The 16142-nt window shown below is 39.6% G+C and overlaps 1 protein-coding gene across 2 annotated transcripts in view; it reads right to left on the bottom strand.

Annotated features, from left to right (window-relative positions):
• Nucleotides 1–452: 452 nt before the first annotated feature.
• Nucleotides 453–16142, bottom strand: part of PPP1R21 (protein phosphatase 1 regulatory subunit 21) — a 54756-nt gene continuing 39066 nt past the window's right edge. For both annotated transcript variants that reach the window (XM_084900881.1, XM_084900882.1), the window contains exons 17-22: nt 14725–14964; nt 11955–11987; nt 10226–10342; nt 5057–5155; nt 3279–3407; nt 453–1164 (exon numbers count right to left, since the gene is read on the bottom strand). In XM_084900881.1, the coding sequence (XP_084757007.1) occupies nt 1135–1164; nt 3279–3407; nt 5057–5155; nt 10226–10342; nt 11955–11987; nt 14725–14964 (648 nt within the window). In that variant the 3' untranslated portion in view covers nt 453–1134. The remainder of the gene's footprint in view (nt 1165–3278; nt 3408–5056; nt 5156–10225; nt 10343–11954; nt 11988–14724; nt 14965–16142) is intronic.

Below are 16142 nucleotides of genomic sequence, written 5' to 3'. Positions count from 1 at the left end.
AGGCAAATCATGATAAAGCGTTTTGGAGGGCGATTAGCAACTGCCAAGAGAAGAGGCTCAAGGGAGATGGAGCTGCAGGGAGGGTGGTTGGGAGATAGAGAGGAAGGGGATTCCGGAACATCTCTGCAGGAGATGAGGACTTGGACCAGGGGTGAAAAGGGCCTGTGCAAGCAACTCAGAAGAAAGGAGCAATCAATATATTGAGGGCCGGGGAGTGGATGTACAGGAGAGACACCCCTGAGGTATACACTGAAATAATAACAATGTTTATAAAATAAATTAAGTGGAGGTGAAAGGACTCAGGGTCCCAGCTTGGAGTATGGTTACAAGTACCTCTCAAAGCAAAACTCGAAGCCTTAAAAAAGGATTAGCCATACAATTATGGTAAATTTTGTAAGACCTACTCTAATAGGTTTCAGTTTCCTTTATCAAATTTTCATAGAGACTGGAGGTTTGACATAAGTACGAATTTATTGACATCAATTCCTTAAGCTATTATTCCAACACAGAGAGAGTACTGAAGAGCTGGAGACAATGATAATAAACCCACAAGATCTGAAATGTGCAAGGCCCACTCCCTCCGAGGGAGGGAGGGAGGGAGAGAGAGAGAGCGAGAGCGAGAGCGAGAGCGAGAGCGAGAGAGAGAGAGAAAGAGAGAGAGAGAGAGAAGTCTGTCTTCAAAAAGAATCTGGAAACTGCTTTCAATTATAGCAAGAAGTAATGAGTTTGACAATGTAAGCATTTTATCCAGAAACATATATCTATTCCATAGATACCAAATCGATTACCATATAATTGAGTTTGAAAATATACAAAATATTTGTTGTTCTTACATACTGAAATTAAAACCTAATTTTAAAAAGTGCACAGTAAAAACAGCGTAAGGAAACCTACAATATCCATGGTATGTGTATAGTTTTCCATTTTACTGTCGACATCCAATTCTGTATTTGCCTTACTGGTTACAAATATATTTTAAATGTTTCAAGGCCATGTACAACACTGACTAGTTTACTAGGTCCAACAACGCTCCAGCTTCCGGAAGGCGGCCAGCACTGGACGTGGAGGCGTGGCCCTGCAGCTCCTGCAGCAGTAGCAGCTCTGGAAAGAAGTCACCAACCAGGTATGTGTAAACTACCGACCCTTGTTCTTTTTAGAATTTCCCTGGGGGGAAGGAGGGATAAGAAAAGGAAGGGGGAAAAAATCAACAATAAGGTCACAAACTTCAAGAAAAATATTTCACATAGTTTTAACGACCAAGCTGTCTGGAAGCCATATTTCACTTTGGACAATTTTAGTTTCCAAGAGGAGAGATAACCTTGCATTACAAACTTTTATTCAGTAATCACAAAGTACTCCTTACTTAAGTTTATGAGCTCCATCCCCCTAGGGGCCGAGGACAGGCAAAAAAGAAAGAAAATAGAGTTATCTTGGATTTAGCAAACCTCAAATATTCCTTCTGTTCCGAAGACAAGGGAGTTTATGACTTCATGAAACTGAATAAAAATTTTAGCCTACACGTGTTTCTTTGTTGTTAAAAACAAATACCTTTAAAGGGTCTTAATAGATCAAATGTCAATGATTATCTGTCAAAAGGAAGTGCGGATACTGGTTGGAAACAAGCTAGAGGGGTAGATGTCTTATTCCCAATTCCCTCACAATACAGACATTTGGACTTCCCAGTTTTGCTTTCTGGGAGAAGTTCACTTTTTAGAAAAACATTCTCATTAAATTCCTATACTTAACTATTAAATATAAATACATTCTTTTCATGTAAGTGGGAAATGCTTGCAGAATACAAACAGTAAGAGCAAGATAATCGCAAGCAAATGGTTCCAGGATGTTTACTTGGTATCCAGTAGAGACAATGTCAACTCTGCCATAAGATAATGCCTTGGCAATCTGAATTACTAATGGATAGGGAGAGAAAAAAAGCAATAGGGATCATAGAATAATCAGAGAAAGGTTAACAACATATACTACAACGTGAAGGATCTCTAACTCAGTGTTTTATTAATGACAGGTATTTTAAGGGCTAGACTTAAAAGTTCTGAGAGGAGCTTGAAAATTCCCTAACCTCAAAGGTGGCTGCAAAGAGCTCTACTGTACTCAACAAGAACCCTTCTGCGTTCAGAACCACATGCCTTCCACCACTCTGGAGTCTGAAGTCCCCCTGCTACTTTCTTTCATGTGTAAGGTGCCAAACGGGCTTCCTCATATTACTCACACTAACGTATGTGCTTTCTACTTGACTAGCTATTGCCCTGCTGCAATAGCAAGAGGCCAAAAGGATTAAAGGAGGCATTCCTCAAGAGGACCAACCCCCACCCCCTATATCTCCAAGAGCTCAAGTTTCCTGAAGCACAAGTAACAGGAAAACCGTAATCAAAGCCACATTGGCTGGTTACAGTCATCACGTGATGTCCCAGAAAAGCATCATAGACACTCTGAGGTAGCCAGAGGCCATCACGAAACTACCCTGAGAACACAGACTCTACTACATTACAGTGATGTATTTCCCAAGGAGATGCTAACTAAGCAGAATGCTGCCCTGCACCACCACTAGCAGATGCTAAAGTGATGGTTTGTGCATCTCTATTTCCTACCCAGACCTAGCACATAGCAGGAACTCAGTAACTGCTTGTTACATCACTAAGGGAAGCCGTGAATTTCAAAGAGCACAAGCTGGAGACAGTACCAAGCTGGTGGTAGTACAGTATTGTCTGAGTTACCAAAATGTGCTAAGCATCTGAGATGATGCATGGTAGCAAGCCCTGGACCCCTGAACCCGACCTTTCATGATATGTGGATATGAGTTTCAACATAAAAATAATGCTAATATCCACTTGACCCCAGCCTGGAGGCTCTATGTGAAATTAATTCAAAGAAATATTTTGGAATTAAAAGGACAAGACATTCTTAGGCTATATAGATATAGATGAGAATAAATTTGGTAAAGAGTATTATTCTACAACAGCACCATTTTAGATTCATATAAAAAAGAGCAAGCCCTATCATAAACCTCCAAAGAGTCCCCTGAACTTACATAACAGTAGCAGAAATGCCAAAAAACAAAGGACACAGGGCCTTAGAAGGTCTTCTCTCAACTTAGAACTCAGTCAAAGAAGCTTAATTTTTTTTACTTTTAGATAAAAGGACAAGATATATATTTCTAAATACTTTAAATCTCTTAGCCCTTTCCTCCTGAAATGCACAGCAACGAAATACCTTATATGAAATATTCTATTGTAGAGAGCCTGCCCTCTCCCCTCCCTTACCTTACTGGACATCTTTAGTATGTCAATCTCTTCTCTTTGTTTAGACAGTGTCTCATTCATGCTGCACAGGTGGTCACTCATCATACTTAACTGACCCTCATAACTTCTCTTGGTAGTTGTCAGTTCATCCTAAATGGCAGAGGAACAAAAGAAACAAAAATTCAAAACATCATTAGTCATACCACTCTGGAGCTTTTGTAATTTATTTAAAATTTTTTGGAAAAAGCAACTTATCTATAATAAATGATCTATTATGATCAATTAATATGAAGTTTAAGCCAAAGGCTTAGTAACAAAAGAACAAAGTTAAAAGAAATGGGGAAAACGTTTTTCTCAGTCTTCCAAATGTTCCAAATGTCTTTACAAAAATAAAGGCATACCCTTCTATGCAAAGTATAAAATTGTCACACACACAAAAAGTGAGTTATTGCTCTTTTCAAGTTCCCTAAGGTTTTCCCAAGCCTTTGGTGATGTGAGGAGTCCATCTCTGGCACCATCCCAGAAGTGGATGGTCAGAGCCCTCTAGATAGGATGTTCCTTGAAAGAAGCACTTTCCTCTCTCTTCCCATCTCTCAGGCTCTCTTCAGCCCCTTAAACTCTAATCCTGAGCTCCCAGTTAATCTAATAAACTAATCTGAAACCAGAAGGAAGTGGGTGTTGCTGTGCTAATGTGTTTATTCTTTGCCTGTATCATGTTTATAGTTAATAAAAGTTTTCTGGAAACAAGGGTTTAAAACAAAGCAATAAGGAGAAATATTTTGCAGCCCTACTTTTTGGTTTAGATCAATTTTATGAAACAGTAAAGAGAATAAACAGAGTAAAAATAATGGGACAGGGATTAGTAAGGAGGAAGAGAGAAAGAACAATGGGTAAATAAGTAGTAAAAAAATGCTTTCATATTGACATGTGAATCATACCACCATATAAGTGGAATGAAAACATGAAATATGCTCAGTGCTTCTGTAAATACCAGAATTTTAATCCATAATTAGCAACTTGGACATAAGCAGATAAATATTCTGTTGACTCAGCGAAGGTGGCACTTTGTAACTAAAATATCCCAGCATTTATCATTTTCTTTGCAATTGTGTTGGAAGTTTTGGTAAGTTGAGAAATGTAAAGAAGTTACATGAAGGGTATAGAGAGATATAACTATTTGCGTTAACTATTTCATATACTTCATACTTCATTTAAAGCTGATAATGACAGATAATATTCGGCTAAAAGTGTTGTTTATATAATGAATTATCTTCTTATTTATAAAGTAAAAGTAATTTTACTTACCAAAGAAAGAAATGTTGACTACGAAACTATTTAAAATTAAAATCAAGTCAGAGAAACAAACACCACTACCACTTTTTACCTTACACAAGTAAAATGTTACTTTAAAATGAGTTAGAAACAGCCGAAACCGGTTTGGCTCAATGGATAGAGTGTCGGCCTGCGGACTGAAAGGTCCCAGGTTCAATTCCGGTCAAGGGCATGTACCGTGGTTGCGGCACATCCCCAGTAGGGGGTGTGCAAGAGGCAGCTGGTTGATGATTCTCTCATCGATGTTTCTAACTTTCTATCCCTCTTCCTTCCTCTCTGCAAAAAATCAATAAAATATATTTTAAAAATAAATAAATTAATTAATTAAATAAAATGAGTTAGAAACAAAGTGGTTAGGAAAATATGTGTCTAGAGGTCGAATGCCACTACTTTAGAAAAAATGCTGCCTGAGAACTTTGAATGAAATAAACCTATGAAAACTGCTTCGGTAGTACTTATGAACTCACCTGAAGTCTGCTGATGTTCTGACTGGCCACTTTCATCTCCTCTGTCAGGGTCTCCTTGGACTTTTCAGCCAAGGCCAGTCTTTTAGAGAGTGCTCGGCACTGTTCAATCAGAAAGCATTCCATTATCACAGGGAGCATTTCCCAAAAGCAAATTTACTTCAAACAAGATTATTATAAAAGAATCTCCCAAAGCAAAGCCCTACCTTCCTCCCTTCCTTCCCCAAATATCTGCAGAATACCTACAGGCCTTGTACCAGACACTAGAATACACATAAGGAAGATGTGGCCTGACTCTCGTCATTCTTAAATAACACTAAAAGCATTTATCACTGAATATTGTTTAAATGTAAAAAAATCCAGCAACCCTGAACAAGAAATGGAGATATGGCACCAAGAACCCATATCAGCAATGAAATAAGACATTACTACAGATTCCACAGATTTTTCTAGTGTCAATGGAAATATAAAAGGTGAACTGAGGCAAGCTCCAAGGACCAAAAATTGAGTCTCTTCGGGAACAACAGAGAAACTGCAATTCGGGACATGGAAACTATAGTAAGCTACAGGTGAGTTCACTAAGGATTTGGAGCAAAGAGGTAGTAGGAAGCTACAGTCCAAGCACAAACTTTATTTTCTTGAGGATGGGGAGAAGCTCTTGGTGGAGGTTCATTGATCGAATGTTGTTTTGTTTTCTATAAATCAGATGTTTATGGGAAATCACTCTTTCAGTCTTTAAATTTAGTTTACCTGACACCCATATGAGAGACTCCCCCTTTCATATCATCCAATTCTCTTTTAGAATGAAATCTTTTCACAATAAATATAAATGCACCTTATGAATAAAGAAGGTAATCCAATTTAGATAAATCGAACTAATATCCAAAATTTATTTTCTAAGACAGCCTCAAGAATAAATAGACTAATGTAGTTCCATTTGTTTATTTTGTTTTGTTTTGTTTCCTTTGCCCAAGGAGAGAGATCAGAAAAAATATTGCTAAGGTAACTTTCATCGTTTTAATAAGGAAACGGAATGTCTACTAACTCAAGCTCATCGATGTTTTTTCCTAGCTCTAATCCAACAACCAGTGGTTGCAAAAAACATAACAAGTTTTTACATTTACCCAGGATTCATTTATACTCAGACTGGACAAAAAGGAAGTGGTTATTTCAAACATTATCAATCATGTCTGACCAGGCAATATACATCCTAAGATGCTTTTCTTGTGTCTTAAGTTATTTATTAAAGACCACATTACAGGAACAATAAACGCTTTATAGCCCTGCTCTACAAATTATGCTCTATCCATATATATATATATATATATATATATATATATATATATAAAATAAAAGTGAAGGCAGGAATGTAAAAGTCCCAGTTGCTTTCTTTGTTTTCTTTTTCTTTTCTTTTTTTCTTTTTTTTACCAAACCTAAGCTATCCAGAGTCAGAAGATTAAAAAAAAAATAAATAAATAAAATAAAAATCAATTTCACTCTTTTTTAAGAGGGTCTACCATAAAAGGATCACTAAACTTTCTGATAAGGCCAAAAGACTGTCAAGGAGGATCTATTGAGACACATATGCATGCTGTGTAGACATCTGATGCTCAGAGGAATCATTCCAGTAAAGTCATAGGGGACACCACTTCCTGTTTACAAATGAGGAAAAACTAGGACAATTTAAAAATTCTTGTATCACAATTGTGCTGAAGACATCCACTAAAATAAGCAAGTTTCTGGGAAATAGAACAGCCTCAAAAACCCCCATTCATTTCAGGAAAGCTCAGCCAAACACCCTCTGTTAACCAAACATCTATGTGCTCAAGCACTAACCCTGCAAAAGAGGGAGAGAGTTTTACAAGATGGCTTCATGAAGATAACAATCAAGTCAGGGACACCAGCTCAGAAGTAATTAGGGATCCAAATAAGGACATGACTGTGTGTTGCACTGTGTGACTCAGGTGGCAAGTACTCCAGCAGTTCCCCTGTAAGCCATCCAGTCCGCTGCCCTCCCATTTTCTAGAGCCCTGCAAACTGTCCCTGTTGATCAAACAGGTATGTAATGGTTGTTTGTGAACAACACCGAGAGGCACATCATTTATTTTAGCAGGAAACAAAGAAGCCAGGCAAATGGCCGCCCATCAACTTCTCCATCTCCATAGTTAATGGTGAAAATCACAGTCAGTTCCATTAAAGGATGTCTTTTTTGGTAGTTTTTTTTTTTTTTTTTAAATTTTTACTGTTTCTTTAACAATTACAGCATTATAATTCCCTGTTTAACATCTATAGCTGACCTTTTAATATCAAGTTTCATATTGGAGACCTTACAGGCATTCTTTTTTTTTTTTTTTTAATAAATCTTTATTGTTCCTAGTATTACAAATATTCCTCATTTTTTCCCCCCTCCATTGCTCCCCTCCACCAGGTTCCCACCCCACCCTCTGCCCTTTCCCCACCTCCCATTGTCCTCATCCATAGGTGTACAGTTTATGTTCAGTCTCTTCCCACACCCCCCACTCCCCTTTTCCCCGAGAATCATCAGTTCACTCCCCTTCCATACCTCTAATTCTATTATATTCACCAGTTAATATTGTTCATCAGATTATTTAATTCCCTTGGTTTTTAGATTCACTTGTTGATAGTTACGTATTTGTTGATCATAATTTTTATCTTTATTTACTTTCTCTTCCGAAAGAACCCCCTTCAGCAATTCATATAATTCTGGTTTGGCGGTGATGAACTCCTTTAGCTTTTTTTTATTAGTGAAGCTCTTTATCTGGCCTTCGATTCTGAGTGATAGCTTTGCTGGGTAGAGTATTTTTGGCTGTAGGTTCTTACTATTCATCACCTTGAATATTTCTTGCCATTCCCATCTGGCCTGCATGATTTCTGTTGAGAAATCAGCTGACAATCATATGGGTGCTCCTTTATAGGTAACTACCTGCTTTTCTCTTGCTGCTTTTAATATTCTCTCTTTGTCTTTTGCTCTTGGAATTTTAATGATTATGTGTCTTGGTGTGGTCCTCTTTGGATTCCTTTTGTTTGGGGTTCTGCGGGCTTACGACTTGTAAGTCTAATTCTTTCCCCAGGTGGGGGAAGTATTCTGTCACTATTTCTTCCAGTATTCTTTTGGTATCTTGCTCTCTCTCTTCTTCTGGGATCCCTATAATTCTGATGTTGGTTCGCTTGAAATTATCCCAGAGGTTTCTTACACTATCTTCAACTTTCTCAATTCTCTTATCTTCTTGTTTCTGCAGAGGAGTGTTCTCTGGCTCTTTGTGTTCTAAATCTTTGTCTTGATTCTTGCGATCTTCCAATCTGTTTTTAGGACTCTGTGTAATATTTTTTATTTCAGACAATGTTTTCTTTATTTCTAGTTGATCCCTTTTTATTTCTAGTTGATCCCTTATTATTTCTAGTTGGTCCCTTTTCATATCCTCATAGGTCTCATTTATTTTATCGGCCTTTTTAAGGATATTATTGAAAAGCCTTATAACAGTGGTTTTGAACTCAATATCCATTCTTTTCTTTTCCTCCATCTCCTTCGTGTCCTGCCTCTTGTCTGCATTTTAGTTGTTTACTGATTTGATGGAATAGTTTTGTGTTAGGTGTTCTGATAGAGCCCAGTAGCACAGCCTTCCCAGTACCTGCGGCGGACAGTCTTGGCATAGCCCTTTGTGGGCTATGTGTGCAGTCTTGTTGTTTTAAGCCTTGCTTATCACTGGGAAGCGTTGATCTCCAAGCCAATTGGCTGTGAGGATCAGCAGTGTCTCAGCTAGGAGGGCTTCTGTACTCCGCTTGGATAGGGCAGAGTCTCGGGGTGGCACAGACAATCTTTGGTTCCCTGTCAGTCTCGCCTTAGAAAAGTCCTGTTCGAGGTGAGTCTCGCAAGATTGGTTGCAGGCTCGCGCACCTCTTTGGTAAAGGCACAGACAAGCTTTGGATTCCAGCCAGTCCCTCCTTAGAGAAAGCCAGCCTCTGGGAGAGCTTCTGTGCTCAGCTTGGATGGGGTAGAATCTCGGAGTGGTGCAGACAAGCTTTGTTTTCCCGTCGGCTCCTCCCCAAGTGGCTCCTCCCCAAGTCCCGCAGTAATGGCCGTTGGCTTTACACACCTCTGCGAGATCTCTGCCTGCTGCCTGACAGTCTGGCCTCTCCCTGACTGGGGCCGTCTATTAGAGCAATAGGGTGATTCTGTTTTCCTCTCGAACAAAAAAGCCAGCCGCACGTTAGCTGTGCGCCCTCTCGGCACGCCGGGAGTAAGCCAGTAGCGAACTTGGCCCAGCCCGCCCTCTTCGCACACCGGGAGTAAGCCAACACCTTTTCGCACACACAGTTCTCCGTACCTTCACAGTTTCTGAGGATCTGAGCGCCTTTTCTCTCCTTCCCAGATGGCAGAGCCTCCTCTCAGCTAGCTGTCCGGTGCTTCAGGGCAATGCCTTTCCTGTTTTCCAGTTCTAAATTCAAATTTGTTGTGGTAGGCTGCATTCAGGTGTCTACCCTATGCCGCCATCTTGGTTTCTCCCGGCATTCTTATATTCACTCTACCTTATCATTTGTTTCTTACTTTTTGATAGTGGTAGCTTCTTCCTTCATTTTCTCCCCTTCTAATCTATGAATTGTGTATAATTTTATTGATTATTTTACATAGTATTTTTCCAATTCTCTTTAAAAAATGAATTATTTAGTGAGGAAAGAAGAAACTATAACAAAAAGTAAGATTTCATACTTTTAAAGGTTGAAAAAAAGGTTATATTTTTATCACAGAAACTAATTTCAACAAAATTGGAAAGTACCTTTTAATAAAAGGAAAAAGGCATATTTTATTTTTTAATTTCCCTATATAAAAATTCTTTGGCCAATAGCTGTCTATAACTATCTAAAGCAAGTAATCTATAATAATAATATTCCAAAACATGCATGACCATCAGAAAAGCTACCTATCAGTCTCAATTATATTTTAGTAACTTGGAAATGACAAATCAGTCCTATATTTACTGAAATGAAAATTTTTGGTTGGTATGTAAACCAATCAATACGAACTCCAACCAAATTCATGGATGAATAGATACTGACGTCTCTCTTCTAGTGAACAACAGGAGACCAGGACCGTGACCTAATTCCTGAAAGGGTTAGGAACAATCCACCAAATCTCATTAACTCTCCACTCACCTCAGCATAAAAATGCACCGACTTGCTGTCCGCCAGCTGTAGCTGAGATGTCAGTTCCACTATCCTTGCCATGTAGTGATTTTTAATTAGGTCTTCGCGAGATTCCACATCTGGAACCTAAATAGAGCACACATAACTAAGTAAATGAATGCCAGTGAGATGAAGCAGTTCTAGAAAAAAAATAAATAAACATCACTTTAGGATACAGAAGAGACAATATTTTGTACATTGTCATTTGAAATTTGATGGAGGATCATAGTTTTTTTACCCCACAAAGAAACTTCAGACAGGGCAGGCAAATGAATACTCCAAATTTCCCTTTTTTTTTTTCCCCCCCAAATATATTTTTATTGATTTCAGAGAAGAAGGGAGAGAGTGAGAAATAGAAACATCAAAGATGAAAGAGAATCACTGCTTGGCTGCCTCCTGCATGCCCCACACTGGGGATCGAGCCGGAAACCCAGGCAGATGTCCTGACCAGGAATCAAACCATGACCTCCTGGTTCATAGGACTACACTCAACCTGTCAGCCAACACGGCCAGGCTCCAAATTACTTTTTCAACACCCTACCTATCTCAGAATGAAGCTATGGCTTCAAGAAAACAGAGCAGAAGTGAGGTATTGGGAAGCCCTGGCGCCATGTCCTTCCATCCCTTCATTAACCACAAACCTGACTTTTAAAATTTCCATCTGTCTGATTCCTATGTCCTCTTCTAACTGGAAGAAGGCAAGAAAAAGGGAACATGTATTGAAACCTCTAAAATCTGAACATTCTTGCCCTGACCGGTTTGGCTCAGTGGATAGAGCATCGGCCTGCAGACTGAAGGGTCCCAGGTTCGATTCCGGTCAAGGGCATGTACCTTGGTTGCGGGCACATCCCAGGTAGGGAATGTGCAGGAGGCAGCTGATGGATGTTTCTCTCTCATTGATGTTTCTAACTCTCTATTCCTCTCCTTTCCTCTCTGCAAAAATCAGTAAAATATATATTTTTAAAAATAAAATAAAATCTAAACATTCTTTCCTCCCCAACGTTATCTTAAATCAGGCTCTAATGCTCTTAAAAAGATGCTAACAAATTAAACTATTTCTATAATGAAGTTACGAGCCTTGTCCCAGACTAGTATTTCTTCTAGTTACTCTAGCAATGACACACTATTGGATTCAGTTAAAAAATATATGCAGAGGCTCTAGATTACCCAAAGTACAGAGCCAATAAGGAAAGCAAAGAATTTAACAACTTGAACTATATTTACCAGCTCACCATACTGAGTGGTAAGATGCTTATTTATAAAGTTACATCTTATGATATTTTAAAACTCTAATGTGCAAACCTCTGTGGCAAGCCAAGTCTGACCTGGGTTCACCCACTCAAGGGCTGGACACAGCTAGCAGGCACACTGTCCCTCAAGGCCTGCCCAGTGGGAGGGCTAAAGGCGCTCAGCCTCTCCCAGCATGCCAGCCAGCTAATGGCCACATCTTGTCAAACTGCCAAGTCAAGTCATTCAACGAGACATTAACAAAGCAGGCTGTAATTTGCTGGTGACAGTTAAAATAGAGCCAAAGAGAAAAGCCAAATGGATCCACTGATGGAGGGGGAAACACTGGTTCCAAATTTGCTAGAATGGTCAGAAAACACACTTAGACAAAGCTGATTGTTGTAAGACTTTGTCAACAAACATGCAGCCCAATATTTACTAACAAAACAACATGATGCCAAGCACACTTTACCTCACTGTCAGATGTCCTGGTTAAAATCCCAACCTAGAACACAAGGAAAAGAATTCTTTAGAATAGACTGTTTACATTTCAAACACAATTTAAAACAATGTAATATTTTCTCTTCTCAGTTCATACTTGTAAAGCACACTGGGCCTGGAGTACTAGGTCACTCTTGGATTGTGTTTTACTACAAGGAAGCAGTACCTGCAGACAGGTAACCACATTTGCTATTTCTGCCATGAGGTGGTAAAGAATGTTTATCACTATTTCCTTTAACAAATGCTGAAAACAATAAATTGGGAAGAGACAAGAGCTTCTGACTCCCCTTGTCATTTCTGTGCTTATTTCCAAAGCAGTAGCTGAGATGGTGACCATCATAATAGAATATTTCAAACAGAAAATACACACACACACACACACACACACACACACACACACACAACTGGCTGAAAATTCAAAAGAAGACGAAAGAAATACATGTTTGATACAAGTTGTTATATCAATAAATATTCATTTCATATTTAAATCAATGAAAATGTAATTTTAGACACATTAAAGTGCTGCCAGGCTTTTAAAGCTTGTGTTTTTATGGATTACGACTTCAAAAACAGATAGTCATGCCCTGGCTGGTGTGGCTAAGTGGACAGAGCAATGGTCCTCACACCAAAGAGTCACAGGTTCGATTCCCAGTCAAGGGGACGTATCTATATTGCAGGTTCAATCCCTTACCCTAGTCGTGTCTCTCTCATACTGATGTCTCTCTCTCTCTCAATCCCCAACCTACACACACTCCCTTCCACTCTCTCTAAAAATCAATGGAAAAAATAACCTCAGGTGAGTATAACAAGAAAATAACAACAAAAAAGATAGTCATTATTACTAGATTAAGGTTACTGTTCATGTGCTTGGGCACAATAACTTTAAAAAGCTACTGGAAACACAGTTTCAAAGGATTCTGCTCATCAGAGATGATACCCAATAAACAGTTTTCACAGATTCTAAATAATATCCTCAAGAGTATTACTCTGAAGAGTGCACAGTATATCAACTAAACTGAATGTGTGCTAATGAATATTATGCCCATCTAGCTCTAAAGGGTCTTTTATAAGACTTTTTTTTCTTAAAGAGTCATAAGTTTCTACTCACTGAAGCAGGAGTAGCAATTAGTTTCTCTCTTTCAGTTGAAAACTGTTTACAGTAACACGTCAATCATTTACTTTTATATAATCAAACTAGAGGCCCGGTGCATGAAATTCATGCACAGGGTGTGTCCCTCAGCCCAGCCTGAACCCTTTCCAATCTGGGACCCCTCCAGGGATGTCCAACTACCCATTTAGGCCCAATCCTTGTAGGAGGATTGGGCCTAAAAGGGCAGTTGGACATTCCTCTCATAATCTAGGACTGCTGGCTCCCAAATGCTCACCTGCCTGCCTTCATGATTGCCTCCAACTGCTTCTGCCTGCCAAACTGATCACCCCCTAACCACTCCCCTGCCAGCCTGATTGATGCCTAACTGCCCTCCCCTGCAGGCCTGATCACCCCTAACTACCCTTCCCTTTAGGCCTGATCCCCCCACAACTGCCCTCCCCTGCAGGCCTGGTCTCTCCCCACCCCCCCAAACTGCTCTCCCCTGCAGGCCTGGGTCCCCCCCACAACTGCCCTTCCCTGCAGACCCAGTAACCCCCAACTTCCCTCCTCTGCTGGCCTGATAAGCCCTAATTGCCCTCCCCTGCAGGCCGGGACCTTTCCAACTGCCCTCCCCTGCTGGCCATCTTGTGTCCACATGGAGGCAGCCACCTTTGACCACATGGGGGCAGCCATCTTGTGTGTTGGAGTGATGGTCAATTTGCATGTTATTCTTTTATTAGATACGATATGACTACATTTGGCATCCATTCCACTCTCTGCCCTCACCCTCTCACTCCTGAGTTATGGTTTGAGAATATGGGACTGCACACATAGCTCCTCTGTACAGATGTTTATCCAAGTTCCACAACTTTAGATTGAGAGCAACTAAAGGAAAGGAACAGATTCAATCATACGAAAAAAGAACAAAGGCCAACCATGTCCTGACCGTAAAAGACCATATCCAAAACCATGGAAAATGTGGTGGTAAATGTGGCAATCTCAACTGTACCTTAAATGAGAGGCGAGAATAAGAAAAGCTAAAAAGCAGAAACATAAGGAAGACAGAAAAATGCCGTGTCCTTTAAAAAAAAAAAAAAATTGATTGATTGATTTTAAAGAGGAAGGCAGAGAGAGAGAAACATCAATTTGTTGTTCTACTTATTTATGCATTCATTGGTTGATTCTTGTATGTGCCCAAACCAGGGATCAAACCTGCAATCTTGGCATATGGGCACAGTACTCTAACCAACTTTTTTTGCCAGGGCGAAAAAGCTCTCTCTTTTTATCTATCGTCTCCAGATCATTTTTGGTAGGAACCTGCTACGTGCAGAGGGAAAGACCCTTCTCTCAGCCTGAAATAGTCCTTTCTGGTTGGACTCCTGCTCATTTTTGAAACACACTCATGCTACCTCTTCCGTGAGGTCCTCCCGGAGACCTCCAGAGACTGTCTCTGTGATCCTATAGCACGCTGACACCACAGGTCAAGGCACTGCAGATGCTTTTTTGAAGGAGGCATCTGCTTATCTACCTGCTTTTTCTAAAGCACATGGATTATTCCTATTATAAACAAACATGTAATTTAGATGATTAACACTAAACACTAGGTTAGATCCTTCCCAATTAACATTGTTTTTAAAAAGACAGCACTTACCACACTGGTGCTGTGAACTGCCTCCGGCACAGCCTTAGCTGTTTCTTCCTGGTCTGAAGCATTCGCCACAGAGGCATTTTCCTGGGCCAGCCCAGCCACTTGCCCACTGCTCGTACTCTTCAGCTTATCTGCTATTCGCTGGTTTTCTTTCTCCAACTTGATTTTGGCTAACTGTGCTTCCAACATCCAATGTTCTTTTTCCTGCTCCAGTTTAGAAATCTTCTCCAAACTCTGCTGAACCTAGAAGGCAACAGAGAGTTTTGCACCTTAGAGGATAATGAGGGTAAAATTCAGCAGCCAAAAAAATACTTTACAGAATGTAAACCAAAACTACCCAAGTTTAAAAAAAAAAAAAAGCTTGACCCTGGAGTAAGAAAAGATTCATTCAACAGAATACATAAAGCACATCCATAAATTAAGAAATTGATGCTCAGTGGATAGAGCATCGGCCTGGAAACTGAAAGGTCACAGGTTCGAGTCTGGCCAAGGGCACATGCCTGGATTGCAGGCTTAATTCCCAGCAGGTGTGCAGGAGGCAGCCAACCAATGATTCTCACCCATTATTGATGTTTCTAACTCTCTCTCCCTCTCCTTTCTTCTCTGAAATCAATAAAATATATTTTGAAAAACATAAAGTAAGAAATTGAACTAGAGTAAAATAAAAAATTTCCCTTCATCAGAAGGTATCATTAAGAAAGTAAAAAGGAAAGCCAAAAGGTGGAAGAAGCAGGATGTATCCAATAGAGGACTAATATTCAGAACATATTAAAGCACTTCTACAAATCAATAAGAAAAAGACAGATAACCCCACAGAGAAATAGGATGGGGGGGGGGCACCTAAATAGACATTTGAATAAGACTGCAAACATAAAAAGAAGACATTCAATGTAACGATCAAAGGAAAGCAATTTAAAACCACCCAAATGAATACTAGTAAAATTTAAAGCCAAAAAAAGGTGAAGGGATGAAGCAGCATAAACTGGTAGTTATAGAATAGTCACGGCACTGTAGATTACAGCATAGGGAATACAGTCGATAACACTGTAATAACTATGTATGGGGCCAGATAGGTACTTGAGATATTGGAGACTACTTTATAAAGTATATGATTATCTTATCACTATGCTGTCTGTACATTTGAAGCAAATACAGAATAATACTGAATGTAAATTGTAATGCGGGGGCGGGAGAAAATACAAAGATGGGCATGTTTGTGGAGTAACTGTAATAATCATAAGCATAGTGCTGAGAGAAGTGGAATTTGGGACAAACACTGAAAAAACTGTTTGGCAGGATCTTTTAAAACTGAACATTATCGATGAGCCAGTAATTTCCTTCTAGGTATATACCCAATAGAAATGCATGCGTGTTTACCAAAAGACGTATAAGAATGTTCATAGCAGCACTATGATAGCCAA

The sequence above is a fragment of the Pipistrellus hanaki genome (assembly GCF_964339955.1).
Source record: "Pipistrellus hanaki genome assembly, chromosome: 12".
Classification (NCBI taxonomy): domain Eukaryota; kingdom Metazoa; phylum Chordata; class Mammalia; order Chiroptera; family Vespertilionidae; genus Pipistrellus; species Pipistrellus hanaki.
This window is presented reverse-complemented; position numbering and strand designations above follow the sequence as displayed.